This window comes from Artemia sp. Qi Xiang Cuo, chromosome 1 (assembly GCF_049724085.1).
Source record: "Artemia sp. Qi Xiang Cuo chromosome 1, ASM4972408v1, whole genome shotgun sequence".
In the NCBI taxonomy this organism is placed as follows: Eukaryota; Metazoa; Arthropoda; class Branchiopoda; order Anostraca; family Artemiidae; genus Artemia; species Artemia sp. Qi Xiang Cuo.
The window spans coordinates 92,094,216-92,114,751 of record NC_142794.1 but is presented as its reverse complement, the minus strand read 5'-3'; the positions used below and the strand labels follow the sequence as shown (position 1 = coordinate 92,114,751).

At 36.4% G+C, this 20,536-nt stretch overlaps 1 protein-coding gene across 1 annotated transcript in view; it reads left to right on the top strand.

Annotated features, from left to right (window-relative positions):
- Nucleotides 1-18,445, top strand: part of P58IPK (dnaJ homolog subfamily C member P58IPK) — a 77,775-nt gene extending 59,330 nt beyond the window's left edge. Inside the window, exons 10-11 of the mRNA XM_089096867.1 lie at nucleotides 8,337-8,452; nucleotides 18,236-18,445. Of these exons, the coding sequence (XP_088952993.1) occupies nucleotides 8,337-8,452; nucleotides 18,236-18,381 (262 nt within the window). The 3' untranslated portion in view covers nucleotides 18,382-18,445. The remainder of the gene's footprint in view (nucleotides 1-8,336; nucleotides 8,453-18,235) is intronic.
- Nucleotides 18,446-20,536: the final 2,091 nt, after the last annotated feature.

The following is a 20,536-nucleotide window of genomic DNA, read 5'->3' as shown; positions in this document are numbered from 1 at the left end:
TAATAATATAATAATTATATTATTGTAATTATATTATAATTATGATAATATTATTAAATTATATTCCCTTTATTTGAAATACATGGTAATACGTATAAGGAACATGCCGAGAATTTATAACTTCTTTTTTAGAAGTTTTTAAAAGTAGCTAGGGCACAAACCATACACGCCTTAAAAAATTACGGAAAGCTAATTTTTAATAGAAAAGATCTTTATTTTTTTATTCAGTTTTTACACCTGTGGGCGCCAAATTTAAAAATAGAGAACGTGTGTGAAACAGTAGCAGAAATAAGCGAAAAGTATATATCATCATGGAACTCTAGAAATGTAACTTTTACGATTGCTTCAGCAAAAGACAAACACTTCAATAAATCTAAGCTATGCATTAATTTTCATAATATTAACATTATTAAAGATTTAAAACTTCAAATCATTAGCTAATTGACTTATCTACAAAAAAATATTTTTCCAGAAAGAACATTTAGGCTATTCTATTATATTTATCTCTTTAGTTGACTATTGACGTATAAATCGGATCATTATTGTATTCTGTTTTTAAAATGTCACATTTATTCCTTAATTTTTATATATTCCCACTAGCCTATATTTGGCTAGTGGCGATAACTAGCCCATATTTGGATAGTTGTATACAAAAATATTTTTTGAGAAAGACTGTTTAGGCTATTCTATTCTGTTATATTATGCCTTTAATTGACTAATGACATATAAATCAAAGTATTATTTTATTATGTCTTAAAAATGTTACATTTATTGCTTAATTTTTACATATTCCCACTAGCCTATATTTGTTCAACAGCCCGATTAAACAGAATTAGGGTTTCTTATTGATGTTGCATTGCTCGACGATTAGCTGCACACAAACTGGATGTTGCAAAAGTTTGCAGGGCTTGCTTCTAAAAAAAAGAAGTTTCCGCCAGCCTTTTTCAAGATTCAAGTGTGGCAACAATGGATAGGAGTTGCACAACAAAAATAATCTTTATAGGTGTATAAAAATCAAAAGAAAAACCGTAGAAAATCGTTGTTTCAGGTGTGAATAGACCAAAGATGGAGCCAGAGGTACGAGTAAAAAAATGATTTCATTTTGATGTCCGTCATGCTTTAAATTAGCGAAAAACTAGCCCTTAATTTTAGTTATAAATTTTAGTTTTTAGGTAGGAATATACCGAAGATGGAGCCAGGGGGGGGGGGCAAACAAAGTTTTCATTTTGATGTCCGTGGTACTTAAGGAAAAGATTATATACACTGACGAGAGGGAGAAGGGCAGGAAAGCACAAATGGGGGCTTGGGTCGTGTGGTCACCGGGGCTGAGACCTGGATGGGTTTTTTCTTTTTTTTTACTTTGAAAAATTGGTGAGCTGTTTCAATATTTTTAGCTTAATATCTTAGGAAAAAGGAAGTGAAAACTGCACCCAAATCCAAATTAGGTGTTGCCTCCTTTAGTTCAAAAAATTATGAAATTCGGTTTAGTTTTGCTCTAAAAACTACTCTAACATTGAAAATTGAATTCGAAGAGTTGACACGGAAAATGGATCACGGAGTTGACACGGGATGGAAAAGGCCATGTATCTAAGGTAGCGGAGGTGTTAGTCTGTTTTTGCTTCAATTTGCCATCTCATTGTCTAAATGCAAGCCCTCTAAAACTAATTTCTACATATTTAACTAATGAATATCAGAGGCAACACTCTAGCGTTGCCTATAGTAAAGAGCTTTACGACTTCAATATATTTATTCTTATTATTTATGTTTGTCCCTTAGCTGCTTCATATGGAAGGAATAGTCGTATAAACTTTTATCTGGGCTCATTCAGTTTGAAATTGAAAGTTCAAGGGCCCTTTCTAAGAGTCAAAAGGGATTGGAGGGTAACCAGCCCCCCTTCCACGCCCATTTCCCCAAAGATTTTCAATCAAAATTTTATAAATAGTCGTTTTGCTCAAAATAGTCCAAAGATGAAATAAATATGTCCCCAGGGTTAAGGTAAACCACCATAGCCCCTGGGGCAAGGCCTGTAAGTTATGCAAGTTGTCCATTGTTTACATATGAAATTATTTTGGGATAGGGGGCATGATTGTTCCTGGGTCTCCAAAAAGGTTTCGGGTATTATGGTGAAATTTTAAGGAAATATTGAGAAGGATTTCGAACAAAATACACTTTTACAGGCTGATTGTCAAAAGGGCTTTTCAGCAATATCTAAGGGAACAGCTGACAGTATTAAGTTGAAACTTTTGGAGTATGTTGACGGCAGTGTTAAAGGGTAATCGGAGGACAGCCAAACCTCCTGCTAATTTTTAGATGCCCCCACCCTCAACACGGATCGAAATTTTGGGAAAGTTAATTTGTTCAAATTAGTTAAAAGGTCTAATAACTATGTTTACAGGAATCCCATGCCATTTACAGCCCTGGGGCAATGATTGTAAATTATGCAATTTTCTCATCGTTTCCATGCAGGATTTACCATTGGGAAAGGGAAAATTTTAGATTCTTGGTCTGTACGAGAAGGCAAAGGGTAGTAAGGTGAAACTTCAGGGAATGTTGAGGGGTATGTTGAACTTAATCGAAAAACATTGTGTACATCCCGTTTACCAAGAAGGTGTATTTGAAACATCTTAAGAACGGCGGAGCGTATTCACTTAAAACTTTCAGGGGATGTTGAAAGGAGGTTGAAAAGTCGTCGGATGGCAACCAGCCGCCCTACTATGTCTTTTTAGTTACGCCCCCCCCCCAAAGGCCTGTGATCAAAATTTGAAAAAGTCTAATAACTAACGATTAATAACTATGTTGCAGTCTAACGGTCAAATAACTATGCCTGTGGGGACGATATACCCCCAAAGCCCCTGGAGCAAGGATTGTAAGTTATGCTGGCTGTCCTTTGTTTATATGTAATCTTTTTTGGGGGGATAAGAGGGCATGTTCGATCCTAGGTCTCTAGAAAGGCCTAGGTTATTGAGGTAAAACTTCCAGGAAATGCCGAGGAACATTTTTACCTGCAGGGTTTGTCATTGAGAAAGGGGAAATGTATGTGTTTGGGTGTTTCTAAAAAGTCTAAGGGTACTGAGGTGAAATTTCGGGGAATGTTGAGGGGTATATTGAACTAAATCAAAAGAGACTATGTGCCTTCAGTTATCAAAAGGCGTGTCTGCGATATCTTAGGAACGGGTTAGGGCATTAAAGTCAAACTTTTAGGGCTGCTACTGCTGTTACTGTCACTGCGACTACTTGCGACGGCAGCTACTTAAAACTATGACTATTTGTGACTTCGATACTATGACCAGTTGCGAATGTGACAACTCATGACTACAACTACAACTACTTGCTATTGTGACTACTTTTACTTCGTCCACTTTCTTGGAATGTTTAGGCCCATATTGAAAAAAAAAACAAAAGACACTACGTGTATGTCGGTGGTCAAAAAGGTACATCAGCAATATATTAGCCTAATTAATTGCTGATGTGCTAAAGGATGAGCTGAGTGTACTAAATTAAAAATTTCAGGGCCTATTCAAAAGGATGTTCGAAAGTGATCGGAGCGAAGGTGGGCGGAGCGAAATTTCAAGGACGGTGCAGCTACTTATGACTGCAACTGCAACTATTTGTGACTACGATTTTTTGTGACTGGGCCATCTTGCAACTGCTACTGCCATAAATTTTTATTATTTGCAACTGTGACTTCTCCAAACTGCGATTAACGTTGACTGCGAATATTTACGTTTGCGACTAATTTTGGCTCTGATTATTTACGGCTGCGACTTGTGTTTGCGATTATATTGAACTGTGAGTGCGACTACACGTGACTGTGACTCCAGCAGCTACTTGTGTGCAGCTACAAACGACTGCGATTACATCTAATTGCGACCATGAGCACGACTATTTGACGCAGCGAGTGTGATTGCTTAAGATGCGACTACTTGCTACGTGATCAAAATTTGAAAAAGTCTAATAACTAACGATTAATAACTATGTTGCAGTCTAACGGTCAAATAACTATGCCTGTGGGGACGATATACCCCCAAAGCCCCTGGAGCAAGGATTGTAAGTTATGCTGGCTGTCCTTTGTTTATATGTAATCTTTTTTGGGGGGATAAGAGGGCATGTTCGATCCTAGGTCTCTAGAAAGGCCTAGGTTATTGAGGTAAAACTTCCAGGAAATGCCGAGGAACATTTTTACCTGCAGGGTTTGTCATTGAGAAAGGGGAAATGTATGTGTTTGGGTGTTTCTAAAAAGTCTAAGGGTACTGAGGTGAAATTTCGGGGAATGTTGAGGGGTATATTGAACTAAATCAAAAGAGACTATGTGCCTTCAGTTATCAAAAATGCGTGTATGCGATATCTTAGGAACGGGTTAGGGCATTAACGTCAAACTTTTAGGGCTGCTACTGCTGTTACTGTCACTGCGACTACTTGCGACGGCAGCTACTTAAAACTATGACTATTTGTGACTTCGATACTATGACCAGTTGCGAATGTGACAACTCATGATTACAACTACAACTACTTGCTATGGTGACTACTTTTACTTCGACCACTTTCTTGGAATGTTGAGGCCCATATTTAAAAAAAAAAACAAAAGACACAACGTGTATGTCGGTTGTCAAAAAGGTACATCAGCAATATATTAGCCTAATTAATTGCTGATGTGCTAAAGGATGAGCTGAGTGCACTAAATTAAAAATTTCAGGGCCTATTCAAAAGGATGTTCGAAAGTGATCGGAGCGAAGGTGGGCGGAGCGAAATTTCAAGGACGGTGCAGCTACTTATGACTGCAACTGCAACTATTTGTGACTACGACTTTTTGTGACTGGGCCATCTTGCAACTGCTACTGCCATAAATTTTTATTATTTGCAACTGTGACTTCTCCAAACTGCGATTAACGTTGACTGCGAATATTTACGTTTGCGACTAATTTTGGCTCTGATTATTTACGGCTGCGACTTGTGTTTGCGATTATATTGAACTGTGAGTGCGACTACACGTGACTGTGACTCCAGCAGCTACTTGTGTGCAGCTACAAACGACTGCGATTACATCTAATTGCGACCATGAGCACGACTATTTGACGCAGCGAGTGTGATTGCTTAAGATGCGACTACTTTTGACTGTGGCTGTGACTAATTGCAACTGCTACTGTGATAGCTGCTACTATTGCTAATACTACTACTATTACTACGAGAGCTACTACTATTGAACTGTAATAAAAGAGTTAAATTCATCCATGAAGTTGAGCCGGCAAACGTGTAATATCTCAGAAAAAGAATAAGGCATTAAGTTGAAACTTCCAGGCAAATTTGAGGGGATTTACGAGATACGCTGTGTTTATCCATGTTGTAAAAAGTTCATCTCTGCAATATCCCAGGAAAAAGTAAGAATATTGCTTTGGAACTTTCAGAGTATGCTCCTGGGGATATTGAAGCAATTCAAAAGACGCTGTACATTCAATTTTAACTGAAAGGGCATATTTGCAATATCTTATGAACGGTTGAGGGCATTAAGTTGAAACTGTAACTGCTTGTGAAGTTGGCAGATGAACTACATCAAAATACACTATATGTATCAAAGGTTGTTAAAATGGTACATATGCAATATCTATGAAAATGTTAAGGAAATTAAGTTGAAACTTTCAGGGAATGTTGAGGGGAATGGTGGATTGATACTTGTCTATGCTTATTATTGTACCATGATAGAGGTCAGAATTATTTCAGCTCTTTAGAATCCTAAAGGCTATTCATATTTTCAACCCATTTAATTGAATACAATTCCCCGTATGATTCACACCTCAGAGAATAGCAACACGGGTTCCGAACTGGTAGGTATTGCTCTGATCTTATTTTCATTCTAAGACTGATGGTGGAAGATTCAAGAGAATGGAACAAAAAGCTGTTTATTGCACACCTGGAACAAAATCTGCTCTTTATTGATTTTGAAAAGGCGTTCGATTCTATCGACTGAGATACTTTATGGAAGATTCTTAAATATTACGGAGCACCTGATAAATTAGTCAAAATGATAATGGCACTGTATGAAGAAAGTGAATGTGGTGTACGCACAGAAAATGGGGACACTCGTTTCTTCAAGATAATTTCTGGAGTTGAACAAGGATGTGTCTTATCCCCGTTCCTGTTTCTAATTGTAATGGATTATATTCTGCGACAATCTTCAGGCTGTGCAGTGAAGATTAGCTGTCGGCAAATTTCTGATCTGGACTTCGCAGATGACGTTGTTCTTCTCGAAGAAGCGAAATAGTGACTGCAGCTGCTACTCGACGCCACAGATGAAAAGGCCTAGAAACTGGGACTTGTGGGGAATGTGAGCAAGACAAAGAGCATTGCCACATCTGACTCTCCCCTGATGCTGAAATGCACAGATAAAGCAATTGAGCATGTCAAAGAATTTAAGTATCTTGGGAGCTGGATTGAAGACGATGGTGAAATAGCTAATGAAATCAAGATAAGAATTGGACAGGCGACATCAGCCTTCAACAAGTTGAAACCCGTATGGCGCAGCAGTTAATACTCTCTGCGCTTAAAGCTCCAACTCTTAAATATTAATGTGATATCCATCCTCCTCTATGCTAGCGAATGCTGGAAATTAAGCGTCCAACTGGAAAAACGTGTCCTAGCTTTTGAGAACATGTGGCCTAGAAGGATCCTGAATATATCGTGGCAGGAAAAGGTCATTAACATAGAAGTCCGTAGGCGAACCGGTCAACCATTAGTTAATGACCTCCTGATGCGTAGGAGATGGACTTACCTTTGTCACGTCGTTCGTATGCCAGAGGATCGACTCCCAAAAATATTATGTGAGTGGCGCCCCGAGGGGAGATGCATAAGAGGTCGACCAAGACACACCATACGATGGCAGTATGATCGAGACCTGAGAAGTGCGGAGCTGTCTCTTCAACCGCAGTAGGAGAATGTCACGGCTGTTTCTCAGTTCCGAGATGTCTGGCGAGGCTTCTTAGACCCCCTATGCGTCATTCCTGGCTCTGGAGGATCTAAAGTCTAAGGTAATTCCCCGTGTCCATCCATTTTGAGCATATGTACAACTGTTGTTAAAGCATGTAAATAGTAAGCCAAAATCTGGATTCTTATGGAGAAAAGCCGAAAAAATTTACAAACATTATGTTCTTGACCAAAACGAACAGAAATGAATGGTAATAAACTGTAAATAGTCTTTCGGGGAAAAGTAGAAAGCTACATTAACGCAAATTCGTGCAGAAATAGATTCAAATAGTATTTCAAGCGTATATTTCAGTAATATTTCAACCGACCACAAGTCACTGCTAATGAATAAAAGAAACCGAAAACGAGCAGAAGTTGACCGATTCAAACCTAAGACGAGCCGGAACTACCACAAAGAGTAGTAGGGCCAATGCCCCCTTTGCGTTCGAAAGACTAGAACGTAGTTTGTACTTTACAGAAAATATAATACATTTTAAACGTTTCTATTTTATAGCGTAAATGAATCCAAACTTGTTGAGACTTTCAGGAATGAACGTCACTAGATATTAAATTGCCAATCCACATTCATTTGGTATTTTCTGTAATAATTATGGTGATCTTTTACTTGGATGTTACGAGGAATAAATACAGATTGCTCAAAATAAAAATAGTTTTCAGTAGAGTGCAAATTGAGTTCTTTTCTTTAGAAGACAAAGGGGGAGTTACGTCTACTCCTCTTTATGGTACTTTCTGCTCATTTTAGCTTTGACTTGGTTATTTGATGCAATTTCTGTTTGTTTTGGATTTCATTTATTTATTGATAGTGATTTTTTGTCTTTTGAAATATAATTGAATATACAAAATATTATTGAAATGTACGTTTGAATAAGGAAAGGAAAAATTTAAATAAAATATTTGAATAAAAAAAAGATAATTTCTTTCATTGTAGATGATGCTAATTCTGTTTTATTCACTAATTATAATTTTTGTAATGTTTTTTTTATTTATTTCTTCATTTAATTCTCTTCCTAAATCTGAGAAATTATTGTAATTTGATTTTAAAAGGAGAGAGGAAATATTGTCTCTACCTCTTTTCAGAAGATTTCATTCGTTTTGGGTCGTATTCCTGAATCCCCCCTCCCCATCTCTTGTCATGAGCCAGATTACATTTCTACTTAGAATATTTTCTTTTGTTCTACGCGTTTTCTATTCTTTGTATAACTTTGTATTACGGCAGAACATAGTTGTTTAATTTTTAGTAGTTTCGGTACATTCCAACTCCAGTCGTTTTTTTTTGAAAGATGAATTAAACATTTAACATCTCTAAAATTTGTTTTTTTTTTCCCTTGTTGCCTAACAATGAAATGTTTTTTTCATTTCAGGAAAGCAGCCCAAAAATGGCATCCAGATAATTTTCAAGGAGAATCACCAGAAAAGAAAGCTGCCGAAAAAAAATTTATTGATATTGCTGCTGCTAAAGAAGTTCTTACGGACCCTGGTAATCTTTTCTTCGTCTTGTATATTTTTACGAGCTTCATTCTCAAACAGAAACTTTATTCAAAATATGTATCTATTCAATATCCAGTTTATCTCACGATTATTTCCATTCATAGAATTACAGCCATTATTTCTTTTCTTTTTTTAATAATCATATATGAGGCCTATTGTCATGAACGGAAAAATACGACTTGCAACAGTAAAAAAAAAATTTAAAAAAAATAAAAATTAAAAACCACAACAGAGACCAATTGATTTTAAAGCTTTTTATTGACCAGTAGTTTTTTTTATCTTTGTTAGGAATTGATTTAGGAGGGAAAAATAATTTGGTATTAGACTACCTATAATAATCTGTTAGTTTTTATCTGAAGTTGAAATTAATTGTTCATTTAAATTTTTGTTCTAAAAATTCTAAAGAAGTCAAGATAAATAATTCAAAAAAAGATGGGGCATCAATAAGATACGATTCAGCAGTCTTCGGAGCTAAAAATAATCAGCGTTTCATGGCTACGTCTAGAGAGAAAGAGCGTCAACTGCAATCCAAGAAAGCATAGGTGAGGCAGAGACAGTGCACTATCAGTTAGCAAAGGAAACAGAGCACATACTAAGGCAGATTTAATAGGTAGAAGAAGAGAGACTTCTTGTCGAAATTCGAAAACATGCTCTCTTATGAATCAGGGACTAATAACCAGTGAGGCCCAAAAACGGGCGTTTTCTTTCTCTACTGTAAACTTCGTGATTACTCTCATAGGGTGGTCACAGAAACAAAGTGCATCAAAAGACTGGTTAATCAAGTTTTAAAGAGTATAAAGAAGTTTAAAGAAGTATAATGATTTATCACTTATGTCCACTGAAGTGACCAACCAAGCAAGAGAAAGTTGCTTTAACTGCGTTGTTTAGAAAACCTTTTTTGATAATATTTTTAGTGTCAATTTACGTTTCAAAGGAAAGCTCACGCCTGAAAAAATATGGAATGTTGATGAGACGTGGTCGTGGTCCAAACCGTGGCGTATATCCTCCCACGAGTCAACTACCAAGCTTGTATGCTAAGCAGTGGGCCGTCAGGTGTGCTAGGTAAGCTAATCAAAACGGTTGGGTCAACCGTAACACCTTTCTTGAATCTGTTAAGCATTTTGTGAAGCAAGAAACCAAACAAAAAGCAACCCATTCTTCTCCATCTGGATCATTACATATCCACAAGTCATTAGCTATTGCAAGAGCAAGTCAATAGCGCTCTGTACATCCCCTCCTCATTGCTCACATAGGCTACAGCATTTGTATGAATTAGTCCTAGGCCTTTTCAAGTCTGTTCTCCGAAAGAAATTCAATGAATTGCTGAAACCCAGTTTGGAGCAGCGAATTTTGATCTATGAAGTGGTAGCGCTAACTGCACAGCTTTTTCTGGAAAATTCAGTTCGGCGGACATTGTGTCTGATTTTCGTCCAGCATCAATTCTCCATTTAACGGGGATATTTTCTCAGATCAATTTTTTACCCTCTTTAGTTACAGACAGTTCGGTAGTTATGGTGTCCAAGAATATGAGGAAAAGGATGTACCGACACATCTGAAAACGGGAAGTAGAGCAAGCGACAAAACAAAATTGAAGACGGCCACGAACAAAAAGCGTTGACAGTAACCGACAACTCTTGAAAGCAGGATTTCACGTTCTCAACGTCGTTTCGGGTGGTGGCTCTCTTTATTGCGGGGACATGGAAGACATCAAGTACTTTGATCCAATCACTGCAAGTGGTTATATTCTTCTGAAGTTTGTGCTTAGCAAGCTTAGTCTAGAGAATTTCTGTGTTGCCCAAATAAAAAACGTCAATCAATGTGGTTTCAGGTTTTCCTTCATGAGAAAAAATGGACAGAAATTTGTGTTTCCAGAAATTTTAGATAAGGCAGACGTCAGTGCGGACGACATTGTTTAGAAACTTCCTCGCCCCTGAAACTCAGGAGAAACAAAAAGGGTAGGCCTATAATTAGGCTTAGACTACAATCTTAGCTCGTACAGACTACTGTGAATTGGGTGCCATTTTAATGTTTTTATTGTCATTTTATATAGCTGAAATCCTGTTTTTATCTTTTAAACCTTTATGCATACTCGAAAAAAACTTCAAGTCTAATAGTTTAGCATGGTGTCCGAACCAGTCCTAGAGCCTTCCATTGGCGCCTGTAAGCTGAATTGCAGGGGGGGGGACAAACCTGGTCTAATTGGCACTTTTAATGCAATATAATAGAAATCTCAGAACAAAAATATAAAACTAAGGCAGCATCATTCAGCCAGGGGGGCTTCCAATCCAGCCCCCTGGATAGGGGCTGTTCCGGACAATTTAGAAAAATGAAAACAAAATTAAAATAAATTTTTCTCTTTTTCAGAAAAAAACAAAGGTAGTCTTAACAAGTACGTATTTTATGGTGAAGTCAGAACTACAGATAGATCCAATCGCTTAGAAGGTATACCATTTCAAAAAATCGCCTCTGGGTCAGCCCCGACCTTTCCTTATCTCTGCCAAACACTTCATAACATTTTTAGGTCATTTCTTTAACCTAACCGATAGTTATGTCTTGACAACACCTTGTGGGACCTAGATTTTTTAATATTATAAATTTGGTGAAGGCTGTATTCCCTCACATCAGTGTTAGTCTGTTGTTATTTATTTTAGCTTTCGCAGAAAAATACATAAGGTGTCTGGTGTATGTCGTAAAAACAGTTAATAAAAATATATTCATTGATCATTAAGATCAAGTTCAGGTTATATGCTGCACAGTGAATGTAATTAGAGTTTGAGATGATATCTTGTTTGTGGCCCAGAGTATTTCACGCTCATTCCTGTTGCACCATTATATTCTTAACCTTTGCACTTATCAATGTTAATTTAATTGAATTTTAAAAGTCTGAAATCTTCCATTGGAGGCCCTAACTATCATGGTCCTTTGTATTTTTTGATCCCAAGAAAGTCTCTCTATTCGTAGTTTCATGATTACTAAGGAATTCTTCTACTATACCAATATATTTGATTTGTCAAATTTAAAAATCTCTTAAAAATTATAAGAAAAAAGTAGACGAGTAAATCTAGTTTATCAGGGTAGTCATTCTAAATTTCCAGCCACTGTGGTGCGCGTACCTTCGTGGTACAAGAACAGTTTGGCGGGGTAATTTTTCCATCAGAGTTTAGTAGGGATATAAATTGGTGATAGGACAATAAGATAAGATAGGATTTATTGCTGAAAAATGGCTATCACAAGCCCAAAAGGGCCGAATTCGCACTTTAGCGTCAAATACAGCGAAAAAAGAACAACAAAAACAAACAATCAAACAACAACAGAAAATTATAAAAAGGTCAATGTAAAATACGTAAAAACGTTAAAACCAAAAACAAAGTAAATCTCATAAAATTAGAAGGCCAATTTAAAGTCAGCAAAAATGCCCCCCCCCCCAAAAAAAAAAATCGCAAAATTAACAAGGGGATAAAGTAAAATTATAACAAAAACATAAGTTAGTTGGTGACTAACACACATAAATATAAAACCTCCAGATTTGCAAAATGGGCATTAAAATTAATAACTATGAGGTAAAGAGTGAGTGAGGGGGGGGGGGGCAGCGGAGATTCAGTGGTTGAAAATGTCAACTATGTAAGGGATAAAAGTTCTTCTATATCTTTCAGTGCAAACTCTTATTGGGGCGAGAAGGGGGATTTTTGTTGACACAGAACGCGGGAGGCGGGGTCGAAGGGGTGAATATTGACGAGGGAAAAGGGGAGTTGTTCGGGGGTTATGAAGGGCATTGTAAGCAAAGCGCAATGTAATTTTTGCTCTCCTTTCCTTAAGGGTGAAGAGATTAGCTCTCCTAAGAAGGGAAATATAAGGTACTCTACCCTCATTGAAGATAATTCTTAGGCACCTTTTTTGTACTGCCTCTATTCTGTCCGACAATTCAATGGAAATGCCAGGATGCCAAACAGGACAGGCGTACTCAAGGGTTGGGCGTACAAATGACAAGAAAATCCTCAAACAGTGCGATTAAAATTAAATTTTTAAATTTTTTAAGGAGTTTAAGGAGGGAAAATGCGGCATTTGCACGTTTTAAGATGTCATTAATATGACAATCCCATTTTAAGTCGCATGAGTTGGTAACGCCCAGTAATTTCATAGTGGTAACGGACATTTCAGGGGGATTGGACAGGAGAAGGAAGGAGGAGTTTTAAGGAAATTAATAGTAAGAACAGTTGACTTTAAAGGGTTGACTTTCATATCATCAGTAAGAGCTTCGGCTGATATCGATTCCAAGATGTCCATTGGGTTGCTTTTGGAATTTTTGGAACATGTATCTAAGACAGTTAGATCATCAACGAATTTCCATCTATCCGGGAAATAAACACCAAGGTTGTTTATCATTGTAAGAAATAAAGTTGGACCTAAGAGGGTTCCTTGGGGCACACCATTATAAATTGGGGGGGGGGGGGATCAGAATATACAGTCAGGTATTTCACGACTTGCGTTCTGTTAGAGAGGAAAGACGCAATTATTCTAATTAAATAAGGGTCAACTTGAAAGTCATTAGATAGCTTTTCTAATAGTATATTGTGGTTGATTAAATCAAAAACTTTTTGCAAGTCAACAGCGATAACATTGAGCCCGGTATTGGGTTTTTCGAGTGTGTTACATATTGTGTCCATAAGGTGAACAAGATAGTGGGTAGTAGATGTAGAGCGTAGGTTTCCGAATTGTCTTTTGTCAACATTTGGGATTATTTTTACTTTCAACCACTCAGCTAAAAATCTTTCATATAACTTCGAAAAAACTGGAGTAAGAGTAATGGGACGGACACCATCAAAATCTTGATTATTAACTTTCTTTTTTACGGGAGTAATAAAACCTAATTTCCAGCAATTTGGAAATTTACCAGTAGACGTAATTTCATTAAAAAGTAAGGACAACGGCTCTGAGAGATTGTCGGCAAAGGCTTTAATTAGTACAATCGGAATGTCTAATGGACATGTACTACACTTTTTAATGTTCTTAATTTTTGCCTCCACATCCGAGAGCGAAATAACGGGAAAAGTGAGAGAGCACAAATCATAAGGAGTGTCAAAAGAAAGGGGAGGGAGGTCCTGAACTATGGAAGAAAGAAACCTGTTCAGATCATTGGCTGTAACTGAAGGGTCTTCTTGGAAATGGAAATATATATTATTATTTGTTTTCCCACAAATTTTCTTTGTTCTATTATACCATTGTTTTGGCTTTGTAGAAAATAAATCCTGGACTTTGCATTTGTAATATGAAGAAGAAGATTTACCTATTTATTTTCTTATATGTTCACGCAGTGAGTTCACTTCGGATGGTTTACCACTCTCTAGTAGATTCAATTTAATTCTAATTAGTTTTTTCAGTTTCCTAGTAATGTATGCTATGTCATTAGAAAATGCTTTTACATTTTTCTCAGGAAAGGAATTTATGTATTTCCTTTTAATCAGATTTTAGAATTCGGAGACTTTAAAATTAATGTCATTTTTTCCTTTGAGGGCCAGCCAGTTTTCATTGGTAATCCAAGATCCAAATGTGCAAAGGCCATCATTGGAAATTGGGTGATAAGAGAACTCAGTAACAGAAAAAGTATGACTAAAGCTGTTGAGAGGCTTCATTAATAAACAAAAATGGTAACTTCCTCCTAACGGGGGCAGGAAGGGCATAGAAAGCCTGTATATTGGTGCAAATCAAATCAAGGGTAGAATTTCCTTTTGTTCTTGGTATTTTTACTATTTGTTTTAAGTTTAGGGAACCACAAAGGCAATTTAACTTTAGATCATTAGCATCACCTACTGAGAAAATACCGGCGTTCGAGAATTTGCAGAGGACAGTCAGAACTACTATGCAGTTGCTGGTAGAATCGCTGTCTTAGCGCAGCGTTTTGATTTGGGAATAATAAAAGCAGCAAAATACAATCAAATTAAAGAGGCGTGGTAAAATTTTGGGTCTTACACTTACCCAAATGATTTCATCGTAATCTGAAAGGTTGGGAGTATGCATTAATTTAGGAAAGAGATTATTATCGAGAAATAATATTATTCCACCTCCCTTTTTACCTAGGGGGTGATCATGAGGACGAAGTTTTATGAATTGGGAGTAGTTATTAATTTTCAATAAATCAGGGTTCTGTGCTTGTACCTCAATTACGGCAATTACATCAATTTTGTGTACTTGACAGAGGGCCTCTAGCTTGATCAATTTGTCGAAATTCAGACTTTCAGCGTTCGTAACAAGCAACTTTGGGAAAGTAAAACGGTTACTGAAGAGGGAAATTTTTTGTTTGTTAATTGTGGGAGGCAGTGGGGGGTGGGAGGAACGTGGATCTGGGAGAGGAGAGGCATCTTTTTCGGGATGAAGGCTGGGATTCGTTTGAGAAGCAGGATTAAAAGGCGGGGCTGGACCGGGCTTGAGAGAAAAGGACATCAGCGGGCAAATTATGGGAATATTATTAAGTAGGGATTTGGGACATAAGTTAGAACTAAAACACTGGTTTACACTAGATTCACGTAATTCGATGCTTCCATAACCCTAATAGATGGAAGTAGGGTCTTCTTTGTGGTGATAGATTACGATGAGGGTCTTAAATTCCGCGGAAAGAGCTGGCCGTGGTATTTCAATGGACACTGATGTGTTACTTGACAGGCCTTGTGACTCCCTTTTTTTGACAGATTTTTCTTGGCACTGTTGGAGGGGGGAGAATTTGTTTTCGTTGAGCTGAACTGCTTGCAGTATCTCACTGACCTTTGATGTAATGGTGGGAAGGTTTGATGTAAATAGTTTTTTGACAGGTCCAAACTGATGAGAGAAGGAATTGGAGGAGGTGGTGACTGTGGGTTTAAATTTTTTTCGGCACTATTTAAGGGCTTTTTAAAATATTTGTATCCATATTTGCAAGTGGATTTGACTACATTCACCGAAGCAAAGCCCACTTCTAAAACTGTCACTAACCCTGGAATGCAAGAGTTTGCACCCAGGGACACTACATTCATTCTTCAAATAATAATTCTTGCACAAATGAAGGTATTTACACGACTCTTCCTTCTTGCAAATCCCTCTCCAGGCATATTTGCATATACCTTTATTAGCATTAACTTGTTTCCTGGATAGTTCATCACTAGTATTGAACTCACACCTAGTTTTACATGCATAATCGAGACCCCTTGCTTTGTAAAAGTTACAGGCCAATCACAGTTTCATCGGTTATCAGCAAATTATTTGAGAAGGTACTGTTGTCCCATATCACATCGCACGCTCTAATGGGAGACAAACAACTTGTATTCAGAAATGGGTTGGGCTGTGGACACGTCCATTGGTTACTAAGAAGAATAATGAGGTCTACATCTTTAGTTTAAGAGCCACTGTTTGCCTGCAGCGTAGACATTTCTGCTGCGTTCGATTCTGTCGTCCACTCGCAAGCACTGTGGTGCCTCTTAGATTCAGGAGTCGATCCCGCATTGTCCTTGTTCTCCATGATTGGTACTCCCACACGCATATTCCTCTAGCTTTGGGATGGGAAACAATCGCCGGTCACCGCAAGCAAAAGCTTTCTGAACCCATTCAGCTCTTCAAAGGAGTTTGGCAAGGATCTGCTGTAAGAGCTATTATCTTCAATTCTGCGATTTACTCTGTAACTAGACTCGCTCGAGGGACGTTCTTTTGGGAGGGCTTGGATCTAAGTTTCATTTCTTATGCAGATGACTTGTTGCTTCTATGCAGCACGCAAGGGGGTCTTAGAAAGAACCTTCGTCCCCTAGTGTCCCTATACAGAAGAATAGGACTACGAATCAACATAGAGAAAATGGAATTTATCGTTTTTAGCGGCACTATCTCGACCAATTCCAATCTTGTCCTTGATGGTATCAGAATCCAGCAGTCCCAGTCCCTAAAATACCTTGGTATCACGTACGGTCAGACGCCTAGGTCAACTAGAGGCTTGTTGACCGAATCAGTCTGTAAATCTATCCGCTTAGCATACGGAAAAGCTGTCATTTATTGACAGCTAAAAGATATCACAGAAAGTGGTCATTTATTCGATTTATTAAGTCAAAACTATTCAACGCCTTCGTCTCTCCTGCCATCTGGTACATATCACCCTTGTGGGAAATGTTGTCCCTCTCCGAGCGTCAAAAATGCGAACCACGTATTACAGATTTGCCAAATTTTTGCTGGGACTTCCACTAAGATTTTCTAACACGGAGATCTCATCCATATATGGAATCCTTGATCCATCAACCAAGGTGATTGATTTAGAACGGAGAGCCTCAAGACGATCCCTCAGTAAACTCTACAACTCACCGCTGACTCAACTGTTTCTGTAAATGAAATACCTGCATTGAATTTTTAGTGTCAAATATGTTTTTCTTCTTTCTTTCGTTTCATTTTGTACTCCGCTTTTTTTCCCATTTATCCTTTGTAAGCGGGCACAAATAAATATATATATATATATATATATATATATATATATATATATATATATATATATATATATATATATATATATATATATATAAATATATCTGTTTTTCCGCTTATCGGAAATTTCTCATCTACCGTTTGTTTTGTTTTTCTGTGAGAATTGCTACTTTCATGAACTTTGTATTTATTTTTTTTATTCTAAAATTCTCTGAATTGCGCACTTTTGTTGAATAGGCAGCATGGTGAACAAAGGAATCCATCTAGATTGCGGGGGTAACATAGCCAAAAGCTGACAGCAATTCGTTCTGCTACAGTTTTTAGAAAACAATTTATTGTACTGAACGACCACTTGGAAACAAATTTTTTTGGGAAGGGCCGCTGTTGAGCGACAAGTTTCACTAGACGTCAAAAACGATTCCGTGTATTTTGTCATTGTAGGTTTTTTTGTTTTTTTTTATGGAATGCAATATGTGTCTAAAGATGTTGAAATTATTCTTGGGATTTTTTCAACCTTAGCTGGTTCAAAATGAACTAGATTTTCTGGTTTTGTATAGATTTTGAACTGATGAACATTCTCAGTGCCTAGTAGTCGTTCTCATTTTAATTTTTCAGTTGTTTAGTTCTTATCGTGGTTATGCATGATGGTCTAATGTTTATTTCAGTTTTAGTGTTTCCATCAAAACTAACTTCAAGCCCTATTTTTCCCCCCTTTTCAATATTTATTCTTCGGGCCTGGGTTGTTCGACTTCACTTTTTGTTTATTTGAAAAGTTGGTCGATCTTTGATTTTCATTTTTATATTTTTATTTTCGTTGTAGTTCCTTTTTTTAATCATCACTTTCACGCTTGCTTCGCTTGCTTCTCTACCTTCGCTTAAGGAGATATATCGTGTTGAAACAAATTCGATAGTAACCGATGCTTGTTTTGCAGACTTATTCTTTTAGTTTTGCAATAATTTCCGGGATATATAGAGGATTCAGTGCAAAGACAATCTTTGTGTATGAAGGAAAATCTTGCAAATATTTCTAAAAATAATACTTCTATTAAAGTTTGACTCTAAATTGGCAAACAGTCCTAAGCCGAAATTAAGATCCTGATTCACTAAGGAAATAAAAATTTCTCTTGACAGCTGTGGAAAGTGATTAGAGTTACAGAGGAAGTATTTAACTTTTGCGCATTGTTGAATTTTGTATTAATTTTTAAATAAAGAAAATCAGTAGTAAGGATCATCAAAACATCTGTCAAAGGAACTTTGCCAACTTTTTCTGCTTCTTTTGTGAATCGCATATTCTATTCGTAGGAATTTTCATGAATCAAAATGATTATTTATTAATGTTTTTCAGAAAAGCGGAAGAAGTTTGATGCAGGGGAAGACCCTTTAGATCCAGAATCACAGCAAGGCCAAGGTTTCAACCCCTTTCAACAGCATCATGGTTTTCATCGTGGACACGGTGGTGGCCCCTTCTCTTTTAAGTTCCATTTTAACTAGTCGACTATCTTTTGTTTTGTTGATGTTCTGCACGAAATTTATTAATTAAATTCTGTTTTACAAATTGTAATGATCAGAAAGAATTCTGTTTAATGGAGATACAGGAATTAGGAAATACAGGTATATATATATATATATAAATTCCCTTGACGATTCCCTTTACATTATATATATATATATATATATATATATATATATATATATATATATATATATATATATATATATATATATATATATATATATATATATATATATATATATATAAGCAAAGAAATAAATTTGGAGTCGAAAAACGGGTCTATGGCCAGTATGAAGGAAAAAAAGAGAAACAATCAAACTAATATTTCACCAGCATATAACAAGGTGCCTACAGCGTAGAGAAAAAACGAGAGGTATAGGGAAAAAAAAACTAGAATCTAAGACTAAAATAATATAAATAAAAATTAAGCATAAAACTAAAACAGCCTAATAATATTATGTTTAAGAGGTAATTACTTGGCAAAAAAAAAAAAAAAAAAAAAAAAAAAAAAAAAAAAAAAACTTTCGTCCAAATCCACCAATTGATAAAAATGTGCACTTGAACGAGGCTTTTACCTTACCCATCTATCCAACTACCTAGGAACAAACAGTATACCCGAACCGTCAACCAAATAGAAATGTCCAAGTCCATGCAAAGTCGTCATCAATAAATGTAAGTCGTTGTAAATTTACAAGCAAAAGCACCTTAAATCTAGCAAAATATTTCCAAGTAGAACCTTCCATTTAGGGCTTATCAGAAGAAATACCACCTGCCTTAACGGGTTTCGAGGCTTTACTTTCTTTACCCGGCACGGTGGAGCCTCTACCATAAGATCTATATGGTAACCCTATGTCAGGTAAAACTCGTGAAATACATGCATACTAGTCAAGCTATTAAAAATTACATACAAAAAGTGTTTCAATGTTTCCTTAATAAAATCCCAGAGGTCACTGACAGAGACCATTCTGGAACAAATGAAGAGATGTCCAGATGTATCTTTTAGTGGTATCTGGAACCAATAACCAATTTAAACATCCTCAAGCTTGTTTGAAAACCACTACAAACTCGAACTTCCAAAAAAGAAAAGCGTATGAGAAATTATATTAAAATATCATTCAGTATTTGTTTATAGTTTTTTGTATGTTTGCTTAAAAGTTCATGATACATAAAACTAAATTTTTTGAATTGCCAACTAATTTTTTTGGCAGAAAAACCTCTTAAGATCAGTTTTTCGCTCAGCTTTTTACATCTATTTTTAAAATCTGTGTAATTTAAACTGGATTCAATTATTACTTAAATTTTAAATTGAAATTTCGACTGTGTTTATTTTTCCGTATATATATACATCAAACACATCTTTTTCTCCCTCTAATTTGTTTAAAAAATTAATTTTTTTTTCTGGGAAATCGATTTTAGGTCATGGTGTTTATTTGTTCGTCGGACAAATGCATCTTGTTCTCCTCCAATATGTGTCAACAGAACTTGCAGAAGCAATATATAGAGTATTCCTTCAACGTGGGCACTACTTGATAAGCATTCATTATCCGTCAAAACCCCTCATATAAAATATAGGCACACACTAGAGGAGGCCCAGGATTAGGGTCACAGCAGCTGAAAAAATCAGGAAGAGTTTGAGTTTTTCAAATGTAACATGTAAAACATGATCATATCTCGATTTTCACCGTCTATTTTTTATGGATATGTACTTCCAGAAGTCTCGTCAAAAAATTGCTGTATAAGGTCTTGCATAAATTGTCATATTCATTAAGAAAAGGAAAATGCTAGAAAAACGTGCAGTCCGTCGTTAGGAGTTGAAATAAAAGCTTTCGGTAATAAGATTTACCCTTAGACCTCGACGGCGAATAGGAAGCCTTTTCATAATTTAATACTTCTCCGATGCTGATAGTGCTGTAAATAAGTTTTTAAATATGGTGACTAAGAATTTAGAGATAAGTTAGTGGAGATTATAAATATGATTTTCGGAAAAGGGTAAGTTTCAAGCGATTTTCGGAAAACTCCAATTAAACCCCTCTATGAAAAGATGATAAGCGTAAGTGAGGTAATCATGAGGCATTGGCTTGATTTCTGTAGGAAGAAAATTATTTAGTATGTTCAGAGAAAAAAATTGGGGTT